At 36.4% G+C, this 23,173-nt stretch overlaps 1 protein-coding gene across 16 annotated transcripts in view; it reads left to right on the plus strand.

Annotated features, from left to right (window-relative positions):
* GPHN (gephyrin) overlaps positions 1 to 23,173 on the plus strand; it is a 321,331-nt gene that overhangs the window by 260,306 nt on the left and 37,852 nt on the right. For all 16 annotated transcript variants that reach the window (XM_064512456.1, XM_064512463.1, XM_064512461.1 and 13 more), the window contains 4 exons: positions 2,957 to 2,999; positions 9,045 to 9,182; positions 15,737 to 15,829; positions 19,718 to 19,773. In XM_064512456.1, the coding sequence (XP_064368526.1) occupies positions 2,957 to 2,999; positions 9,045 to 9,182; positions 15,737 to 15,829; positions 19,718 to 19,773 (330 nt within the window). The remainder of the gene's footprint in view (positions 1 to 2,956; positions 3,000 to 9,044; positions 9,183 to 15,736; positions 15,830 to 19,717; positions 19,774 to 23,173) is intronic.

Raw genomic sequence — 23,173 nt, forward strand, 5'->3', positions numbered from 1 at the left:
ATATTTTAATGCAGTTTTGTTTAAAAACAGCATTTAGGATATGAATATACAATTCATATTAAACAAATGGAAGTGTTATATAATAACTAATTATGATATCAGTTATGTTAAAACATGGTTTGTATTCTGCAGCTGTGAGCATAGTTTGGGAAACAATCAAGTCTAGGTGATCAAGCATTTTATTCAAATATCATGGATTCCTCTTCCACAGCTGCTTTTAAAATTTGTGGAAAGCAAATTATTTCCCATACTGCATATGTTGCCTGTCAGGTGAGTGATAAACTGTAAACTTTAGGCCTGTTGTAAGAAACCACAAAGAAAATTTAACTTTGTCACTGAAGTCCTCTGTGTGCACAGAATTAAAAAAATGACCTTGGAGAGGCTGTGTGTGAAGCCAGCTGTCTTTTGTTACCATTGTCATTTGGACATTGTAAGAGCAAAACTTTGTCAGCACGTTTTTTATATTAGAAGATTTGATCTGCAAATCTCAGCTGCTCTGTTCATTATAAATCTCTTGTTTTTGTCCATACACTAGCTCCACTATAGGTTGGAAGGGCTTAAAGATGAACTCAGGAGGAATAGAGGCTACAACTCGAGAGTAACTATTACTGCTCAAAGGAGCTGTTTTCCATTCGCAAACATTGCTTTGCGCTATGGGTTTGGGCTCCTTCTGTTCCTCCACTTTGTTGAAGACTCTCTCTTGACTTCCATTTTACTTCTTCAGCACTGTCTTTGTCTGCTAACATTTTTCCTCTTTCTCTAGTAGCTTTTATCTGTGTCCTTTGGATCACTTATTTTACTTAGTTTGTTTTAGTAGATTGTTTCCGAATGTTTGTGTTTTGTATTTTTTGTTTTTGCCTTTTTTTTCTTTAGGACTATGTTATCTTACTGAGTTTCATTCCACAGTTTGCTAAATTGCTTGGTTATTTTGCAGCAGGCCCATTCCTCATTTTCTCTTTTCACATGGTTTTCAGTGAGAAATAAGAGAGCCTCTTCTATTTTAAACAGTAGTCTATACACATAGGCCCATGTCTCCTTTTGCATACACTGTCTTTTGGCTTGCCACATCCCATCCTGCTTCTCTCTCTCTCCCTCTCTCTCTCTGAGCCCCTCTCTCTTTTGTGCTTTCCTTCATATCACTATACCATCTTTTGGTCCAGAATTGTCCTTTGGTAAATTATAGATAAATATTTTCTTCTTCCAAAGAGACTTTATGCCATGCCTTTGAAATCTGGAAAAACAACTCTGGGCCAAATTTGGGCATCATTAATATTTTGTTTGAAGTTTTCTTGTATAGTATTTTTGGTGGGAAGGAGGGAGGTTTTGTTTTTTCTTTTTTGTTTTCAAACAACAGTTTTTTTCAGGAAAGGACACCATAACCCACTCTAAGTTGCAACATTACTTTCCATAAGTTATTCCATTACAATAAATAGACTGTGTTACACTGTAGAATCCAGTTTTTTATGTGAATATACATTTGGGGCAAGCTGCTGTGGAATGGAAGAAAGAGGTTTAGAAATTGGGGCACAGTTCGTTTCAGAGTTCAGTGGCTGCTCTTTCACGAAGACAGCCTTTTGGGAATTGAATGTGTATCGTAACTGTCGGATCATACATATTTACTTTCTATGCATTTTTTCTGTAACTACAAATTCAAACTGAAATCTGAAAGATAATCTGGATTCATTCCTTCACTTTCTTAGCAGAGACAAATGTTCTGCAAGGGTAATTATACCCTCAGTGCCTCCTGTGCTATTCCACTTCTTTAACTACATCTATATAATTTTATCTTATTAGTCATGTCACTAAAATGTAGCAATATATCTGAGAATGATGTTTGAAAGAGGAGGATTCAGTTCATACTGTCTTAGGGGGTTGTCTTCCTGAGAAGTTTACTTTAGCTTATGTCTGCAATTTCAGCCACACAAAAAAGCTTTTTACTCAAGTGTTACCAGTGCAGCCAGCTGACATGTCATAAAACAGACTTCTTTTCAGATTAGTGCAGCTACTAACTTGCAAATTCAGTGTTGTTACACAGTGTGGTGTCTTTCCAAACTTGAGAAGAATTAACAAGAGCTGATGCTTCAATAAAGATACAGTTTAAAATGTGTTGTGTCTACAAGACTGATAACCTTCAAAAACAAAATTTTTTTAATCTACATGGTAAACAGATGGCACTCTAAAAGCCGGTGCTAACTAGAGTGTTAGAGCAATGCGAGTCCTCCACTGGAGTCAGACTAATAAATCTGGAATAGCGCAGGGGCAGCTCGGCACCTAGGAAGAGGATCTGTTGAGAAGCCAGTTGCCGTTCTTACACGGTTACTTTTTGAAGTAGAATTGCACTATAAAATTCATACTGAACATAGCATTTCCTTTAGCCAAACTGAAACAATAGAGTAAATTAGTCTAGCTCCAGCCAGGAGCTGTTTATGCAACTGTGAGTTGTTTGTACAGTTATGAAGAAGGTTTGTTAAATATCTTCAGAATCAACATAATCTAGATTTAATATATTTAAACTCTTTTTATAATACCTGAAAATTTCAACAATAGAGTTTTAAAGCAGATCATAGTTATATTAGTATTTTGTCTAATCATAAAACAGAGAACCTAGATTCAGAGTTAGGGTAATCATAATTATATGAGAAAATGTGGAATTTTTATGTAAAACTGGAGTTTAACAAATAATTTTAAAGAGCATGTTCTTCGATTTTACTCTTATTATCCTGTCCTTAGGCCATCTTGTTTATTGTTAGGAGAGTTTTAAATTGCTTATGTTGGACTCTGACCATTAGCTAATACTCTTCTGTTTAAATATATTTCTCTCATGTAGAGTATGTAAGAATGTTGCTGAAAATATGTAGAGCCTCTGTCTTATGTCCCAGGAGCTTGCCCATTATATCTCTGTATTTTGCATGCTTGTTAACTTCTGTAGCTCACAAACTTTGTGCTTTCTCTGCAGGTCCAGTCCAGGTGCAGCAGCAAGGAGAACATCCTCAGAGCAAGTGAGTACTGAAACTTTCTAGCTTTACTGTGAAAATAAGACTGCTATTGTAGACAGACAAGAAGGCAGCAAATTATAATCAGATGAGAGGAGAAGGAGAGGGCTGGGATGCATGTGGGTTCACAGAAGATATTTAAGAACTTAAGACAGTGAAATTCTGTTCAAAGAGGAAATAAAAATGTAAATAGCTTGTAGTGTTCATGTATTAGCTGATAATTACCTTTTAATTTTGCTTTCCAAGTTGTTCTTCTAATGGCACTGAGTTCTATGTTGTTGTGTTGGTGTAGTGTTTTAAATGGTAGTGCATGTGCAAGTTTTATGGGCAAAAAGAATCAACACTCAAAGATAATGAAAATGGAAATTCTCAAGTTGAATATGTATGATTTCTATTTTCAAACTTGAGCGTGAAGTTGAATGCCGGGTTTTGTAAAACCAAACCAAAAACTGTAAAGGTTAAAAGTTGAGGTTTGATCCACGTTACCTGTTCTGTAATTTGCAAAATTCCTTTCGGTTTTATCTGAATCTTTCCTAGTCTAAAAATTCTTCTACCACGTACATATAATAACCTGCGTAGGAAGTTGTTTTGGTGATCAGACAGAAGGCTGTTGTGAATTTTCCACCTTGCACAGTCAATTGACTTCAATGCTAAAGGATTATTTTGTCATATAGAATGCTGCTTAATGTAAATAGTTATTTTTAGAGCCATCTGACATTTGTGAAAGATAGTTGGGAAGGTCTCAGAAGTTGTTTAATGTCATTAGCTTATAATAAAAAATGTACCACTTCATAATTTTAGAATTAAAAAGCCATTATTTGTTTTTGTCTTCAGGTCTATTTAAATATATGATACAGCTAAAAGCAAATTTAGAATTTGTTTCTAGGAAGAGATAGGGAGAGAGAAGGATTAGGAGTTACATGAGCTTCCTTCTTCCTTTGTGCATTAACATTATTCATTCTAGTGCAAAAACTGCATTTTTGAGTATGTATTTTCTTGGCTTGGCTTGCAGAAATAATAGGTGTCACTTTTGGTGTTGGAATAGTGTTGTCAGAGATCAGTGGATTTTACCTATTTGCCAACAGAGTGGGTTGGAGAAAGCATTTCCCGCTCGATTTTAACAGAAACTTTGAACGCTTGCTTAAACAAGCAAATGACGTGTAATAGACACACAGCTGCAAGCTGGGAGATAGTACTTCGATCACCATTCAGAGATTGGCCTCTGAATGGTTGGTTGGCATTTTAAGGGTGAAAAAGGCAAATGTAAATTTCTAAAGTGGCTAACAAAGAGTTTTAGAAAGCAAGGAAACAAAGATATTTTCCAGAATTGCTAACAAAGATTGTATTGCTTCCAAAGAGAAGTGTACTTCTATAGAGGCCAAGTTCTTTCTAAAAATAAACTTAAGGATGGTTTTAAAAAAGCACCATTTATAAAAGTTTATGTAGTACCATAAACCATAGTTTACTGTGGTTTACTAGTAAACTATGGTTTATGGTACTGTCTTATCCAAAGTGCTGTAGTAGTACCTAGTGTAAATTAAAATAATATCTATTTTACTCTTTGCATGAGAAATGAATGTTTTTAATCCTGCAGACACTACAGAGGCACAACAGGAAAGGAGTTTGCATTCTGTTTTGCTTTGCATGTCATCAGAACAGCTACGAACACAATTCTCTGTGAAGAATTGTTAACCTATATGTCTCATGATGGTAGAAGAAGGTAGAAGAAACTCCCTTGATTTTTCTGATCCCAAGATCTGAAGGGCTGTAGAAAATTTGTCTTTCTAACTTGTAACCTAACTAGGTTTGGAGTGTCAGAGAGAGCCTACGCTTGGGGAGGAAGCTGAAGAGCCTTTTTCCTGGGTATAATCATTCCTGAAACATATTGTAGCTTTCTATTGTAGGGGTATGCTACTTCTAAATTAGGTACATTACATAAAACCATGCAGAAGGACATCTGCCAGGTATCTGCTGGGCTTGAAGTACTGGAATCCAGTAAGAACAGGAACTGCATTGAAACCCCCCCCTTAGAAGACCACACTTGGCTTTCCTGTCCAGGGAGAAATCACATACCTGCAGCTTGACTTTAAGTAAGGGTGAACAGGAAAAAGTTAGGAAATGTAGGAATGAATATGGGCATACTTGGAAGAGATGACTCGTCACACTGCAGTAATTAATGTCATTATTCTGGATCTTTCTTCAAAGCATTTAATCATGTGGCATTTCAGCAGCTGGAAACAATTACAGACATTATCTAGTGTTACATAACATCATGATAACAAAAAATCAATATATATCAAATATCAATATATGCAGCCAGCTCTTACAACTTAATACACTGGATTTTGAAATACTGGCTTTCTTTTGCTAGAAACTAGCTCTAGTTCAAATGGGCCATAAACATTCCCAGGAGTTTATAATTTAAATTGAAGATGTATTGCAGGCTTTCAAAGGGCAGAGTGCATCAGCAAGAGTTCAAGACATTATGCTGGTAAAGATGTATATAAATGTCTTTTATTGTTTTTGACTATGCAGTTTACTTTCCTACTTATTGCTAAAGTTAAAAGATTCCTATTTAGTGACACAACAGCTAGCGCCTAATGGCTGTAGCGTAAAGGTCATTTGCTGCCTCACAGTTCCAGCAATTTTCACTGCTCTGACATTTTTTCCCTAGTGTCTTCCTTCATCTTTCTAAGTTTTCCTTTTAAGACAAAAATATCTTACTTTATACAGCCAGGAAAAAGCTTTTAGCATATATTGTATGGCATCTGCTGCAGTTATTACATTGCCTCTAGGCAGGGTGTCTTTTAGTGACATGTATGCACAGAAAGGTCTGGGAAATTTGACACAGTTTTTTATCTTTGTCTTGCAAGTACATTCCTTTCAGCATCCTCATCTTTATGAAGGTGCAAACAAAATACAATTATAATAATTACAAATGAATATTAGCTTGCAAATGACATTCCTGTTGTTAAATCCGGGAAAGTAATTTTTCCGCTAGTTATGCTTATATCTTACAATAGTTTCATCTGGATCATTTTTCCCTGGTTTGCTTATGAGAAAGTCATGTTTCAGACTGTGAAAAGTCTTAATATAGTTGAAATATATCTCATCAGCCGTATCTCCCTTCCTCAGTATGCTGATTGCTATGTTAAACAAGGAAATGAAATCGGTTAGAAATTATTTGTGCTTGACAAATTCATAGTGCCTGATTTTATTACCATGTTGTCTTCTAAATATTTACGAAGAGATTGTTGAAAGAAGTTCTTCCAGAATCTTTCTTGGGACTGGAATTGGACTGACAGATTTCTTTTTCTCTATTTCTCCCTCTTAAAGACAGTTACTATGTTGACAGCAAAAAATGAGTTAATGAACAATCTCCTACATAATTTATTTGAACAAGCATGTGTCAATGCTGAAAGAAGTTTTGTGTATACAGACAATACTGATGCAGTATTCTTCTCTTCTGAAATAAAAAAAAAAAAAAGATTACATGATTGTATTACCATGAAGTTATTTTTTATAGAAGGCGACACTTAAAACAATCATCTGGGTTTTTTTTCCAAAATGCGAAAGTATGCACAGCAGCAAATGGGGTGTCTAGGTAGCAGCGACAAAGTGAAATCATATAGTTAAAAATGAGACTTTTTATTATTTCTCAACATTATCTTATTATAAGTTATGTTGGTTTAGAAATATAATTAATTACATATAGTATTAGCTATAGTGGTGCTGGATGCTGGGTTTGAACTGCCAAGAGCCAAATGAAATCAAGCATTATCAGTAACTTGGGGTGTAAGATGGCTGAGAGAGTTGTAGATAGGCCTCATTACTGCCAAGAAACTCTCCTGGGAATGTCTTATGCCTGTAGCCAGGCATTAGACCTCACGATGCCTTCGTTTGCTGCCCACGTCATCTGGGAAGGTGCACGTGACAGCACCTGAGTGCTGGTGATATTTTTTAGAGATGTTTTACTTAGACTTATTGGCACATCTTGCACTGCACTGAAACAGTTCGTATCTAAGTTCCTATTGCACTCTTCGTAGTCAAAGCTCAGTGGTTGTATTTCATTCTTACCATCATTGAGCTGCCAATCTCCTGGTCTTCTACTATCACTCCAACAGCTCCTTCAATATGTCTTATATATAATTGTCCTGTTTCTGAAAATCTCCAGATTTCTTCTAGAGAGCCACAGAGCCCTGTCCTTAGTCTACTTCTTTTATCGCTTTAGACCTTGCCTCTGGCCCATCTGTATAAAAAAAAATTCAGCTACTCTCTATGCTGAACTGTTTCTCTAGAGTTGTCTCCTTTTGCCTGTCTTTGACATTGATTCTGAGCTATTCCCCATTAAGTTTTGCCAGTCACTGTGAACAATCCCCACAGTCCCCCTCAGCACTCCACATTGGTATTACCTGGGCTCCATCTTCATCTTACACCTTATTCTGTTTTCTTACAGCCAGACTGTGCATGCTTCTTTTAGGTTTTTTCAACATAGATCTTGAGATAAGGCTTTTCCTCTCAGTGCCTGCAGCTGAAGTTCTTGTCGAGGATCTCATGTTGTATTTCTAGAGCATCATCCACTTTGGCTCTCATAAATGCATTCTTGATCCAGGCAAATCCATTAAAGATATTTCTGCAAATATCATTTTCCTAATCTTTTGGTTTGTATCTGTTATCCTTGTTTATGTGTTACTGCACTAGTCCTCTCTCTTCAGTTGCTTCTCTTCACTTTCAAAGTCCTTCAGAGCTTGTTGTCCCCTCAGTTACTCACTCTCATAAAGTGTCAGGAAATCAAACATGCTGCCAGTCATAGTTTTCTATCCACTGGCTTGATTTTCAAACAACTTCTTTCATCTTTGCCATCCTATCCCTCATACTTGGAAAAAGTAAACTTCCATTAATCTATCTTACTACCTTCACTCAAATTTTACATTTAAACATTACTTTGCTGTAGTGACTACAAAATCTTGACAATGATTGGGCTGCCCACTAACTAGAATCACTCTCTGTTGTGCTGTCCCATGATTTTGTTGTGCTCCCCTCTATCCTCCCTTCAAACCTGTTGACTCCCATCTTACTCTTAGATTGCAAACTCGCTGGAGCTGTGTCTGTTTTAATGTTTTCTCTGTGCGTGGCACATAGCATACTGAGAGGTGTTTGTGGAGTGTGGTAATACATATACTGTTAGTAGTAATAATCTGTACCCAGTTGATAGAGAATCTCTGTAGGCTTCTAGGTTGCCAGTTTTTTAAAGGGAGTATCATAACTCCCTATTTCCAGATGATGGAACAGTATCAACAACTACTTCAAAGTATCAGCTTTTATATGCTGGCAATGCTGTTGTCTTCTCTGTTTGTTTTTCACCATCTGTATCTGATACACTTGCTTATCTTATTTAGGTTTAGTCATGGCTGGGAAAGAGGTGTGATTTGTTTTGAAGATGGGATATACAGACATAGTTCAGAAACTTTTACATATCATTAGAATCAAAGCTATGGCATATTAGAGTTCTCTCCAAGGACATTATTGTAGATTTTGAATGGGAGAAGGGGAGAGAAGGAATACTTAACTCAGTGGAACTCAGTATGTCCAGGATCTGGCTGTCAAAGTGCAGCTACTCATCAGAAGGCTATAGAAGCTATCAAGAACAGAATGAGTGAGTGAATTGTTCTGAGCACTAGGTAGGTCATAGAAGTGAGTCAGCCTCAGATTATGAGCCACAGTGTCAAATACTGCATTGTCAGTGAAGGGCTGATTAACTGATTCATACATTCTCATCAAGACTTCTGGCATATTTTTCATAACAAGTAAGGATATTCACTTTTGTGAACTTTTTCAATTATCAGTTGTATTTTATTTCAAATCTCCCTTTTGATTCTATTTGAATACAATACCTTTCTACTTCCTGACATAAATGCTTAGTAGTGATAAGTGGCTTGAATTAATTTACTCCTAATGGCCAGATGCATTTCAGTAAAGTGTTTTAAATGAACATTGCTCTGTGTGTCCACACACTGTATCATACATAAACTTGGTGCTCTCTCTTTGCAGGTCACAGTGCTGTTGACATTACCAAGGTAGCAAGAAGACACCGCATGTCTCCATTCCCATTGACATCTATGGACAAGGCCTTCATCACAGTTCTAGAGATGACCCCAGTGCTTGGAACAGAAATCATCAATTACAGAGGTACATTACATATGGTTGGATTCTTTGTGAAGATTAGGGTGGTTATTTCCTTTCTCACAGCCAGCCTAAGCACTTGGTCTTTTAATAATTGTTGTGAAGTGTCTGAGGCATACATAAATGCATCTGCTTATAGGCTGTGGAATATGCAACAAAGCAAAAACCTAAAAAACACAGTTTGCCTCAGTGGTTGATTTAACACTGGACATGTGTAGATGCTGTCTGGCTCCATTTTGTGTTACGATCAATCACTCTGTTCTCTCACTGTGGAAGACTCTTACTTCACTCCCTTTCAATCTGAAATTAATGATTCAATCAAAGTTATTACTGATTCCAGATCACTTTTTCCCATGTCTATGTCTTTAACAGTTCATCTCAGTCTGTTTTGCAAGATCCTACTTGGCTTACTAGTCATTCCAGAATTTGCCTCCTCTTAAATGTAACATAATCCCCTTTCTGTTCTGCCACTACATTGAGCCTTTTCTGATCTTTACTTTCGTTTAACCATTTGGTTTCCTGAAGCTTTATAATGAAAGGTAGTTGTTGCTGGTTTAAACAGCTGGGTTATCTTAAAAGACTCCAAACAGCAAAGAGTCAGACTTAACTATGTCTATACTCATAAATAAATGGGTTAAGTGAGGTCATTCTCTGGCCTTAAGAGGAATTAGCATGGTACCACTTACATTTATGCAGGTAAACTATCCTCCCTCCTGAATTACTGGCTGTTAGGAATGGCCCTTGCCTCTGGTATCCCTGAAAACAAACCTGGACATTGTCTGGGAGAGAGTTATTGGCACAGGGCAAAACCATGACAGGGAGCATGCAAGCAAATAATCCGAAAGTTGGTGGGGAGAAGGAAATGGACCTCTCCAGATTTTCCAAAGGTGAGCTGATAAGCAGAGAGATGGTGGAACCGTGAGCCTCATGGGGCAAGATGTTTGGGATCTCAATGGACTGCAGATAACAGAGAGGTACAAATGGTTTCCAAATGGGAAATTCTGTCTTCCAGCTTTAATCTTCAAAGATTTCATGCCCTTCACCAAATCTTTGTGCCGCCACAAACCTCTGAGATATCTTCATGTTTACATGTTGATTTGGCAAGGTTTGCACAGAATCACACCTCTGCATTTAGTCACTTCACATGAAGATCAGCACTCCCACATGCCTTGATAGCAGGAAGCAGATCTCTAAGAAGATACTGCATATCCTGCATTTGGAAAAGCACCAGACTGGTTCAACACTATATGCATATTACACCCTGAGCTGTTATAATGGTGTGCAGACCAGAAGAAGACATGAAGGCATTAATGTCTGAGTATAGCTATCAGATCTTCTTGGATAGCTGTCAGTAGCCTAGACCTAAGCATGCTTAAGTTTGGCTTTGCTACTTACTACATGTGCACTTTCTCTAGTCTGCGTTGGAAGGGCACATTCCAGGCATGCATGAGGCTTTGCTTGCATCCTAGCAATGTGGACAATGGACAAGTTTGATCTTGAAACTCAACTGAGGTCACTTTTAACGGATGTTTGTTGACATGGCCATGCATTTCTTTTGGAAAGTAACTGTGTATGAATATAGATAAGACTACAAAACCTTTCTCAAAGTTTTAATGCCTTGCACATTAAAGCTTTTGGTTCTGTTATTCCTTGGATCCTCATTTGTTTCTGATTTTTTTTTGAGTTTCTTATAAAAGATTACTTGCATAGTGAGTAATAGTACTCACTCACAATAGTACGAGTAAGGAATAGTGCTCTCATAGTGTAGCACTGCTGCTCATACCATGCTCTTTATTGCTGTAATACACAGTGTGAAGTCTGCTGCCTTTCTTAATCTTTAAGAACATGCATTCATCACTTGCAATCCAGGAATATTGCCTTTTTTGTCTTTAAGTCTGTAATCTGTATTTTATCATCATCTTGCTTGGTTTTCTTTTCATTTTGCTCCATCTCACAATCTTTACACTTCTGTATGAGACATTACGTATTGTTTCACAACATTGTTCTCGGTATAGTTTTCTCTATCATTATTAGATTAGGTTCAGCTGAGGTATCTAGGGGGCAGAAGCAGTATATTTCCCATGGAAGTTAAGAAAATGTGGCTAAAAATATTTTTCTAGGTAGACAGAGAATGAACAGAATCCTCACATGTAGATAACAATATATTTATATTTTCACACCAGTCTTCCATACCAGTCTTCATGCAAATATATTTATATGAGCAGTTGGTAGCAGCCTTTTCATATATCTGATTTATAAGCCTCTTCACTAGAACAAGGATAAAATTAGATGAAATCACAGCATATCTCATTTCCTGCTGCAGCATGCTTTAGACAAGCCTTTTACAATATACTTTATTTTAAAATAAAAACATGCAAAATATGAGCTAAATAACAGTTTTGTGTTTATAGTAATAACGTTACTATATAAAGAAAGGAGTAATTCCATTCAAACAACATGCTCCTCAAAATGTCTTTACAGGCAGGGTGGAGGTAAGTAGTCTTTGCTAGATGTTTATATTCTATATAGAGTTTGACTTACTTACCTTAATTTGTCAAATAGGCAATTTGATTGTTTTCTGTTCTCATTCAACTGCATGGGAATATGATATCAAGGTAAGAGAAGGTATTCTAGCGTACTTTATAATATCTTAGTTGATACTTCATTCTGCTCTTCAGATTACCTGATTACTGTCATCGAATTCAGGCTGATTCTAGAACTGGAACATACTGATTATTACTTGTACTGTTATTCTTGAAAAATAATACTCAGAGACTGTTGTTGTCATGGTTGGAGACACTTCAGTTATGACCCCCTACCCATCACCCAAAATAAGAGAGTTAGTTAGATACATGGTAAGCTCACCAGCTGTAGAGATTTCTACTTGATTTAGTATTCACATAATTGTACCAACAATGAAAATAGCAAAAAAGTTATATTCCTTCGTCTTGTTGCACTACAGTGAAGTAGTCTTGCAATTTATTTATCAGTAAGTATACATTTATCTTAGCAGTGTAAAATTGCCTAATACATAGTATGAAATTTCAGGATTGCAACTTTAGGTGACATCCTGAAGGACACGTGTGTCTGTGGTACTGGAAATTCAATTCTCTCAATTTACAGAGAGATCTTAGATATAAATCTCGTGATAGGATCTCGTTTTTGGAAGTTCTTAAGTGATTACCGTAATATTATACAATCAAATATATGGGGCTTTTTATGTATGTGTGTTTATATATATATGTATGTATGGACCTGTGTGTATATATATGCATGCACATATATGTTTATACTTAGTAAAAATTGTTAATTCTGAAGAATGCCATGAGTAAATAAACAGTTTTTCACTTAGTTACCTGTTCATTTATTTTTCAGTTTGTATACCTGCTATTTCAGTAGATAACTAAACTGTAGTCCTTGAGGTGTGAATCCTAACTAGCTATAATCAGAAGAGCAGTAGTATACTGTGTTTGTTTTCTGTGTGTTTTTCATGTCTTGAATTAACACTGAGCTCCTGAAACTTACCTTTCAGGAGCAGAAATACTCTGTAGGGAAAGTGGAATTTTTAAAGTTCTAGGTTTGCAGTTCATTTTATTAACAAATTATCTAATTCGTATAAACTTAATTGATTCCTAAACATATTATAATATTTATCCGCAGTATACCTAACTAAAGCTGCTGAGTGGTACTCTGTATGAGCAGACAGTATCAGTGGAGTTCTTGTCTTCATTCTGAAGACAAGTGCTGACTTAATTCTTGATTAAATCAAGGCATGCTGTAGTCTCTCAAATCTATTATCTCATAACTTTAGAGGAGGGATGAGTGAAGTTATCTTTTGAAACATGACTTTCATATTGATGTGTATTGCTTAGTGCCTATATAGATCATTTAGCCTCTTCTATATTAAAAATCTGGACAGTCCTAAAACTTCTTTTGCAAGTACCATAAAGCAAAAGGATCTCAGGCATATTTCCCATCTGTCATTATTAGTAGCTGGTAGGAAGACCCCTGTAAGCCTTTTATACCAGCTGGATGCGATTACCTGAACATTGCTCAGTGGGTTTATAAGGTTAGGTTATTGGCTGCAGGTTAGTGATTATTCTGCGAAAGCTAAGAAGAGACAGAGGTTTAACTGATACCGAAAGTACAAAGCAAAGCTAATCCACGCTTTGTGGGCTTAAGCCTCAGAACTGGGCAGTTGTTCTGACATGTTTCTCTGCTCTTTATTAATTCTGAACTAGCCGATCATTTTGATAGCATTGCTTTTTCATATCACATTTAAGTGCTAGCAGGACATTATTTATGAAATGGAAGCAAATCCTTGACCTCCAGTACAATTCCTGTCTCACTACTTTATCCCTGTACCAATACCCTGAGAGATGAAAATTCTTCACAGAACTATACCGGTTTCACCAACTGAGCTCCAGAAAAGGTAATACCCACATTTGAAAAGAGAGTTTCACACAATTCTCCCTTTTATGTTAGAATCAGTAAGCTATAGGCATGAGAAGGAGTAGTTTGTTGACATTAAAGTATTTAAGAACATCTTTTTTGAATTACAGTTAATCAAAATGGTTAAATGCTATACATGTAAAATAATTGTTCAAAAAAAAGAGAGTAATGAAGTATTTCAGATTGTCCTTTAAGTGCTGACTTGCTTCACTTTAAATGCCTAAAGCTTCAGCAAATAAATCTCTTACTTTTTTTTTCCCCCCATAATGAAATTCATTCCAGCTACTGGCTGGCCATTTGTTCACTTCAAATATTGCATGGCAGAATGCCAGGAACATACTGTCCAACTTTGCTCTAATTGGTGTGATTTTGCATGCAGACAAGAAGTAAAATGAAGACACAAGATGCCTGCTAAAATTGGAAGCATCACTTTTGTATGAGTTTTGGTGTGTCTGTGAACTGAGGGTGTTCTTGCCATCCCTTTGAAAGCTGGCTTTTCTGTACTATAATTAAAATGTCTGTGTCTACATTCCTTTCTTCAGTGCAAGCGTTCAAGCTTTCAGTGAGCTTTCCAATAACTTCTCTCTTGTTTTAACATGGAAGTGTTAATAGACATCACAAAGATGCTTTTCTAGCTGCTTTAAAAAGATTTTATCAGCATTTTCATGGTAAAACCTATGACAAAATGCAGCATAAATATTTGCTCCAGGTTAAAATTTGTCACATTTGGATGCAAGTGCATTGATGTTATAGTTATTTTAATTAATTACCAGATAAATTATATTGTGTTAATAAGTAAAGTATCATTTCCTTTAGGTGCCACTTAAGTGGAGCTGAACATTTTCAAATCAGCCAGGTGCTGTTTTTAACAAACACACCTTTAGTGTGCACAGCTAAGTCTCCTGCCTTCCCAGTATATCCAGAATCACATATATTTTCCTGTCTATCTGTAAAACAAGAAACACACCTCATGTATATCTGTCTTTTTTGGCATGTCTGGAAGTTCATAATCTATAAAATACATATCCACACAAATTCTCCTAACATTATTACCCATGCATACTTTCATTCCTTCATACCTTCCACTGGATATCACTTTCCTGTGCCACAACACATCTTAAAAGTGGTGGCATCTATTTTCCTAAGAGCTTCCCATTTTCTCCTTAGGCATATTGCAATCAAGCTGATCTCAGTAGTTCTGGCCCGTATGGCCTTTCCTAGTCCATCTAGTCAGGTGTTTAATAAATCCTGTTCCGCATTCTCCCACTACATAATTTTCACTGTGTTCCATGTCATAAGAAGAGAAAAGAAAGCTCTTGCTGGTGCCATAAAAGCAGGCCAGTAGCACACACTAGGCTGAGGGTGAAGTTACTCGGGTCAGTCTCTACAGGGAGGCAGAGCCAAATTACAGCTTATCAATTATGGTTGCTAAATGAAGGGAAAGAATATGTTTGAAACACCTATTAAAAATATTTAGAATTATTACAGTGTAAATTTACATAAATAATACTGACACTTATGTTCACTAACCCTCCGCTGAACGGAAGTGTTGTCAGCATTTAGGCAAAGCTAACCTACTGCAAAACTTCTGTGTTAATTTATGGAGTCATGTGCATCATTGTTGTTTGTGTTGAGTCCTCTGGGCTCAGTCCATCAGCTTTCATGTTTTCACACAGGATTCACTTTTTGAATGTTACTTTACAAACTTCTTAAAAAGCAAAACCTTTTTTTAAAAGTTTAAAAGTACAAAAAAGTGTCCATGTATTTTTGAGAGGTTTCAGGATATGGAAATACTTGTTCTGTCTGATTCTGTGTCAGAGCTATTACCTCCGAGTTTGGATACTTGGCATTCAAATCTGCTGTCAACGATTTCACTGTAACCAGAAACACAAACTTACTGATCAAATCTTTCATCTGTACTTTCAGACTCCAGTCTTTATTCCGTTTATGTACTGATTTTGACAGAAATCAAAAACCTGAGCAATCTATTCATGAAATGTATGCGTACATGACGCATTTCATCCATCAGATCGCACTGCTGTTATTTTTCTGTCTTTTGCTAGCTTTACTGACATGGAGCATGGTCTTTTCTCTTTTTCCCTTTGTAGATGGAATGGGCCGAGTCCTTGCTCAAGACGTATATGCAAAAGATAACCTACCACCATTTCCAGCATCAGTAAAGGATGGCTACGCTGTCAGAGGTAAACACACTTTGTAGACATTCAGTACAGTGTCTGTAAAACCACTTTATAGGATATCGTTAGTTCATTTCCATGTTCCATCAGCCAGAAGTACTCGTATTTTGGATCCAATTGTGAATATTTTGTTTCAGATTAAATTCAGATCATTGCTGAAGTCACTGTTATGTAGAACTCTGTCTTGAGGGAAGACAATAAAGTTTAATTCAGATCTTTTAAATGGATGTGTGTGTGTGTGTGCACGCGCGCGCGCAGACGTACATCCATATGTGCTCATGGACATGCAGCTGGGTTGCAAAGAAATTTCATAGAAACACAAAGAATTTAGGAGAGTAACATGAGAATACCTGTTTCTGAATGACAGTTGCTTCTTCTATTTCTCTGTTGTTAATTTAATCAAGAATTTCCTACAGGTCTGTTACTTTATTGAACTGTCACAGGTCCAACTTCCTATTTGTGAATTATTTTGTGATTGTATTAGACAGTTTTCAAAAATGCATGTGAGACTGTACTCTTATGAAGACATCTCAAAATAAAAACTCATTTATACTTCAAAAATACTTCAGTTGCTGTATCTAAACAAGTAATGTGGCTTTAAGGAGAGTGCAGTGAGCTGTTTCCCAGGAGACCTGAATCCATCCTCTGTTTTGCCACTAGATGCTGTATGATTTTGAGCAAGTTGCTTCCCAGTTCATCAGTTTTTCCATTTGTAGAGTAGGACTGATGATATTTACTGCAGATATCTGTGGAAGAAAAGCAATATATAAGAATGAACATTATACTAGTAGTGATGTCATTATGGTAGAAGTTGAATCATCGTAACACCATGTTGAAATTTGGGGCATGATAGCCAACTTCCTTTTAGGGACATTAAATTGTCCTTTTTTTTTACTGCCTGCTGAAACAATGGAAGGCAACTTTCCATGAAATAGACTGTCTGCAAGCCCAGGCAATGGAAGTAGACCAATACTCCCTGTGGACTTGATATAAAAATAAAATTCCACGTCTGCAAGATGGGATTGTCTGCAGCTGTCCATCATCTATGTTTGTGAGAGACAGGCACACTAAAATGCCTAGTAACAACAGCAAGGGAGTGCAGATGTAGCCAAAAAAATACATGTAATGTAATGCTGAGATGAGCTGGGGAGCTTTGAGTACAATGCTGGCTGAAAAGGGCTTTGGGAACAGGAACATGGTCTCTTGCAATCTGATTCCTACAAGGTAAAGGCAATAAAAGTACAGTCTTAGTAAACAGGCAGTATTACTTCAGAATAATAATGAACTCCATCATCAACTTTTTACAGAACCAACCCACAAAGCCCTAATTTGGGGGTGGATTCTAACAGAGTAATAGTATTATTATTGTTCTTGTAGCCCTGTTATCTCAGGATATGAAAGACAAGGCTTGCAGTCAGAGGTAACATCATTTATAACAAACATTAGCTGATATTAAAAAAAAAATAGGGATTAGCTTTCAGGCACGTAAACCTGCCCCAAGCCTTGTCCACTTTTTTAAAGCTATATCAGTTGCTCTAATAAAAGATACGTCACCCATAAATGTTGAGTTCATGTTGTTATTAACAGGTGAATAAAATCTAATTCAGTAGCCTTTTATCAGGTATAAAATAATTTAGTCATCTGGGATTTTTTTCTCTTCTTTTGCTGGATCATCCCAGCATACTCTTAAGTGAAGGTCTTGGATACAGTGTTCAGTAGTATTACATGCCTTATTCAAAGACAAGTAGTAGAAGATTCTTTTTCCACTTCCTTCTTTTAGAGTTTGCTGTAAAGCTCTTAGTTTGTGCTGTTTGCTAGAATTTTGAAGTTAAGTCAGTCATTATTCTGCAAACATATCTAAATACAGTAGATCGTCATCTGCAGATGCAGCTCATGTATGAGTACAGATATGATAAATCACTATACAGACTGAATGGGCATCCTTCTTGAAAGCAATTCTTCTCAAAGCAATAATGTTATCTAGCTGTATGTTCAGGGCTTTTGAAATAAAATAAAAGATATTAGGATAAAGGCTATCACTGGTTACGCTTCATCTCTGGGAAACCAACAGATTTAAAATGAATAAAAAGACATATTTGAATATGATAGTGTGTCTGAACACAGATTGTCTAAACCTCTTGACAGCATGCCTGCTGTGCTTGAACATATGAAGTCAGATGTACAGCAGCAGATGTACAGATGTTGAGATGTCTGTGCACCATGGTAGAGCCTATAAAAACTACAAGTCTGGTTTTGAGAATGACCATCAAAAGATGTCAAGTTGTAGCCAGGGAGTTCAAAGGAATCATTTGTGGTTCATTCCACATAGGCAAGGAAGCAAAGGCCTGTGAGACAAACCTTTCTAATTGCATGGAGAAAAGGCAAAAGGTATATAGATCTGAAAGAGGCAGAGTAATTTTTTCATTACAAAAATTCTCCTTTTTTGAAGAGAAGTTTCACTTAGAGGAAAGTGTAGTTTAGTTTTGATATCGTACTGTTTTTATATGGTTCTGTATATTTAGCAAAACAACCAGCCAATGAATTAGAAAAATCAGATATATAAAACTGAGTGAATAATACTGTGTAATCTTACCATCTTATGCAACTCTGAAATGTTTGTCTGCAATAGTGGGAAGAAGTTGTCTGATTAAAGTAAGTCCCACTTAGAATGGCTTCTACATGTGAAAGGACAGTAACTGTACTCAAAACTCTTTATTGGGATCTGAAATCATTAGGCATTTGTGGAAATAATCATCAGACTTGAAGTTTATTTTTAAAGATCCTCAGAATCACTTCATAAAGGACAAGGCAGTATTTCCAGCTCAGACGCTTAAAAAACATGAGTTTGAGATTTTTATTTTTTAAACTAACAACTTTGGATTCTTTTTATTTGCTTTCTGCATTCTTAGGATATGCCCATTCATATTTTAAAGATTTTCACTAAAACTAGGAGAATTAGAATCTTCCTTCATTTTTAAGGAAAAACAAAGATTTTTCTATAATGTTTTGATTCTAGTGCCGACATCTTTTAGAAAAATAACACTAATGCAACTTGCAGTAGAACCTTTGGAGTGGGCAGTATTGACAGTTTTAATTCCTGGAGCTGCTCAAATAGCAAAAAGAGGAAGCTTAAACATCCTTAGTAATGGCGCCTTTGTTTTCCCTGTAAAAATATGTACAGATTTGGCTAAATTAGAAGTCCTGGAGAATTTCTGTTTGTTAAATCAATCCTGTCTGACTTTTTAATATTCAAACTGGTTTCAGTGAAAGTTATAAGATAACTATTTCAGTACTACCACTTAAAATGACAAAAAGGAGGAGGACCCAAATTCCTATTGGCATTCAAAGTTGCATTTTCATAGCCATATTGTTCTTAAGAAAATGCCAAATCTGTATAGTTAGCTACACATCTGTAACGACTGCACTAGTCCACATTTTCCTCCAAAAGCAGAAATAGAATCAAGAAATGTCTGCTGTCACCTAGCAAAAAGTTACATAATACACTGACAAAATATGTGATTCACATAGGAAAATTAGCTGTTGCTTTCTCCATTTTGCTCACAGTGGACATTTTTATACAAAGAATCTCATGAACACTCTTAAATCTTTGCTATTAATGTAATTTCTATTATTCTCCTTTTACTTATTCCCATATTCTTCTCTGAACAATTTTTGGTTAAAAATACTATGTAACGTGTAATTTTCAAAATAGTAAACACAACTTAAAAACACCTTAGAAATGCTTTCAAAAATTCTGTAATCTTTATCATGCTGAAACTGAAGAACTAAATCCTAGATCATTCTCTGGTTTTCCTGTTCCCAGTTTCTTATTATATCATTTATTTTGGTTCAGACTTTTTATCGTCTTTACCATTTGTACTGTCCATCTTACAGCTGCTGATGGCCCAGGGGATCGATTCATCATAGGGGAATCCCAGGCTGGTGAGCAGGTGAGCACAATCTCTTTTCTTTTTGCTTTTTAGATGTATTTTTCTGTTGTAAGAAATTGCTTTTTATTGTTACAAGCCTTGCTAGCGCTCCAAAACTCTATTATTCTTGGAGATGGCTTGAAGTAGGACACAGCTGTGTCTAGCCTCCTTCTGTGTGCCTTGGGACATGATTTCAAAAAGTGACATAGTGTGGTTACATAAGGAACTAACAAGGAAATCCCCAAATACTTCACAGCATTGTGCCGATATGTCCTACGGGTCTGCATACAGCAGTGTTCTGCCCTAGCACAATGTTAGAGGACACAAGGTTTCCAGTGGTATTACAATTCATAAGGAGAAAAACAAGAATTAACCACTTTTTACTGACGGATTTTAAAAGGGACATCAGCCCAGCAACTGTTTTCACAAACTGCTTGGATATTTCACACTGATACCTGCAAACCAAAGTGTGGGAATTCTGCAAATCTTTAAAGATAGATAATGGTTAGAAGCTTTGAGAAAGCCTGGCAGCAGCCTAGTTTGCAGAGATTCTGAGCTGCCTTTTCCTGCTTAGTATTGCTCTTTTTCTGTTCATTAAATCAAAAGCATGTTTGTGCACCCTGCCAGATACGTGGATTGAGTTAAAGAGTAAGTCGGGCAGCACACATCCACGACCTGCTTGTGCTGTATAAATATGCATGAATAGACGCTGTTTCTGATTTGCTGTCAAACTCAAGAGTACATTTGATAAAATTCCTGTACTAATACTGGGGTGACAGAAAAATTCAGTTACTTCCAACCACTTTGTATTATTCTGTCAATTTAATATACTAGCAACTTAATTATACCTGCTGCCTGCTGTTCAGGAGAGCATGAGTTAATCCAGAATGTTTCTTCAGCTATTTCAAATCCCAGTTTGTAGTTCTGTCCAAAACCTGTCGTATGCAAAATCATGCACAAATGGAATAAGTGGCAGGCAAAAAAAAAGGATTGATCTATTTTAACAACGATTGTATAGTGTGGCCATTTTGACTGCTAAACACAAAAGCATCAAGTAAAACAGATGAATTTCAAAAGTTGATTTAGGTTTTAGAAGTACTACCAGTAGCAGTATTGTTCCATTTTTTTTTAAATGGAGTTGACCTACCTCTAAAACTATAGTGGACATTTGACTTGGCTAATCAGAGTATGTACTGAGAACCATTAAATAATTTTTGCTGTAGCTCTCATCCATCATCATGAATTACACTTTGGTGGCATAAATATCTTCTCAATACTAATGTTCATGTGAAGTCAGATTAGTGAATCTAATATCCAAAATATGTAAAATTATCTTCAATACTTAAAAAAATTTAAACTAACGAATTCAGCAATGTTTTCACATGCCTTGGATTTCTTACCCTTTTTGTCTGTATTTTCAAACATTAGTCCAGAATCCTGATGATGGCCCACACGTCTGAAGGGCTTCACTGTCCTGCTCAATTCAGCAGGTTTGTAGAAATGATAGAAGTGCAAATGGGAGGTCACTTCTCTGCTACAAAACTCAAGAGCTCACAAATGTATCTACAGGAACAGAATAATGTGAATGGGAAACCTCTCTGACAAGGAACAAAAACTAGGGGGACAGAGAGAGGAGAATTAGCTTTATATTTCTGGAAATACCAGTGCCAAGTATGAAAAATGAGGCTGCCGACCTCTGAATAGCTGATCAAAGGTTCTTTCTCAGGCCAACATATCTTCATGTTCATCTCCTTCCGAAGAAATGTTTTTTAGCCATGGAAGTCTTCTCAGTCTCATTTCACCCTTCAGTCACTCTCAGCAGCAACATACTGCTTTGCACATTCAGACCAATTAACTGAATGATTCACAGAAGGGAGTTGAAGATAGGTTTAGATTTGGCTCATCATGTAGTGAAAAAGGAGCTTATGTAAATACCACTGAGAGAGGAAGAAAATGGGACTGAGAATTACCAAAAGGCCATATAACCAAGTTGGACATTTCTGTATCAATTTATAAATTATATATTATTTTCTGATTTCTGTTTCCAAATGGTTATGTTTCTGTTAACAGCCACTTTTTATTCTGTATTGAAGAAAACTTTCAGACACTACCCTGCTTTGGATAGGCTAGGACACATCTAAGAGCACTAGTCAAGGGCCATCAACACTGACTGTCAAAAACCGTTCTATCTGGAGCAATGGTTTTCTTCATATGAACTTGCATAGCCGGGGCTTAGAATTTCCTAGAAGATTTAGAGAGGCTTGTGAGAGGCGTTGTGACTAACCAGCTGTAATATAGGGTGAACACAGTCATTTTTCATCCTTCTGATACCTTGGGCCATTTTACAGAGAGGAGCTTGCATGTGTCATTGCAAACCATAATCCGGTAGCCTAGTGCATAGGTGAAAGAGAGAATTCCTGAGATGGGGGATGTGGTCCATGGATTCTTTCTCGTTTTTATGGAATGACTGACATAAAATAGATTATCAGTGATGAAGGCAAAGGGTAGAACCCAGGACTGCCCTATTCCAGGTATGTGGGAGATCTTAAAGACCTTTAAAAGAGCTTCTGTGAAATTACTGTACATTAGTATGCTTTCTGAGAAGCAATCATTTCTCTATCTTCATAGTCTCTAGCCTAGAAGAAAGCAGTCATGGAGATTTACACACAAATCTGATAGTTATCTTTTGTTCAGTAAGTTAATCTGATCAGTCTATCACAGGACAAAAAGGAAATTAAATATATAAACAGCACAACTGATTCTAAAAACAGAAGTTATTATATCATAAATTTGTTTAAATGCCTTATGTGATTACACCTCAAAAAATTAACATCTAGTAATAAGTTCCAAAAGCACAGGTATTTACAGGACATGTTATCACCATAGGCACTGATTTCTGGCAGAGTCCTAGAAAAGTTATATTCTTTGTAGTACCTTAGACCATAAAAACCTGCATTCCAAATGGGGAAATTTTTAATGCCATTCATCTATCCTCTAAAACTTGCTGCTAAAGGACAGCAATATGTTAGTAAAATCAAAACAATATTGTTTATTTGTAATGGATACCTGTCTACAACAACATGCAAAAGAGCTCTCATAATTATTTTCATAAAAATCAGGCAACACAAAATAACACACTGGACAATATTATTTTCACTTACCTTTTAAGCATCTTCAGTATAAATGGCTGCATCTCAGCTGTTCATCTGAGGCTCCTTGCACAGCCTGTGGTTAGAAATAGATACTTCTAAAACATGATTTTTATCTGATCTGTGTTAGATACCTACTTCAGGATAACATGAGTCTTGCCTTGAAAGCACATTAACCATGACATATGGCAACTGTGATCTTTTTTTAAGTTTCTTTTAGCGTTTTATGTATGCTCTTCTCAAAGGATGTTAGATTTCTTCTACCCTTAGAA

The sequence above is a fragment of the Dromaius novaehollandiae genome, chromosome 5, assembly GCF_036370855.1.
Source record: "Dromaius novaehollandiae isolate bDroNov1 chromosome 5, bDroNov1.hap1, whole genome shotgun sequence".
NCBI lineage: Eukaryota > Metazoa > Chordata > Aves > Casuariiformes > Dromaiidae > Dromaius > Dromaius novaehollandiae.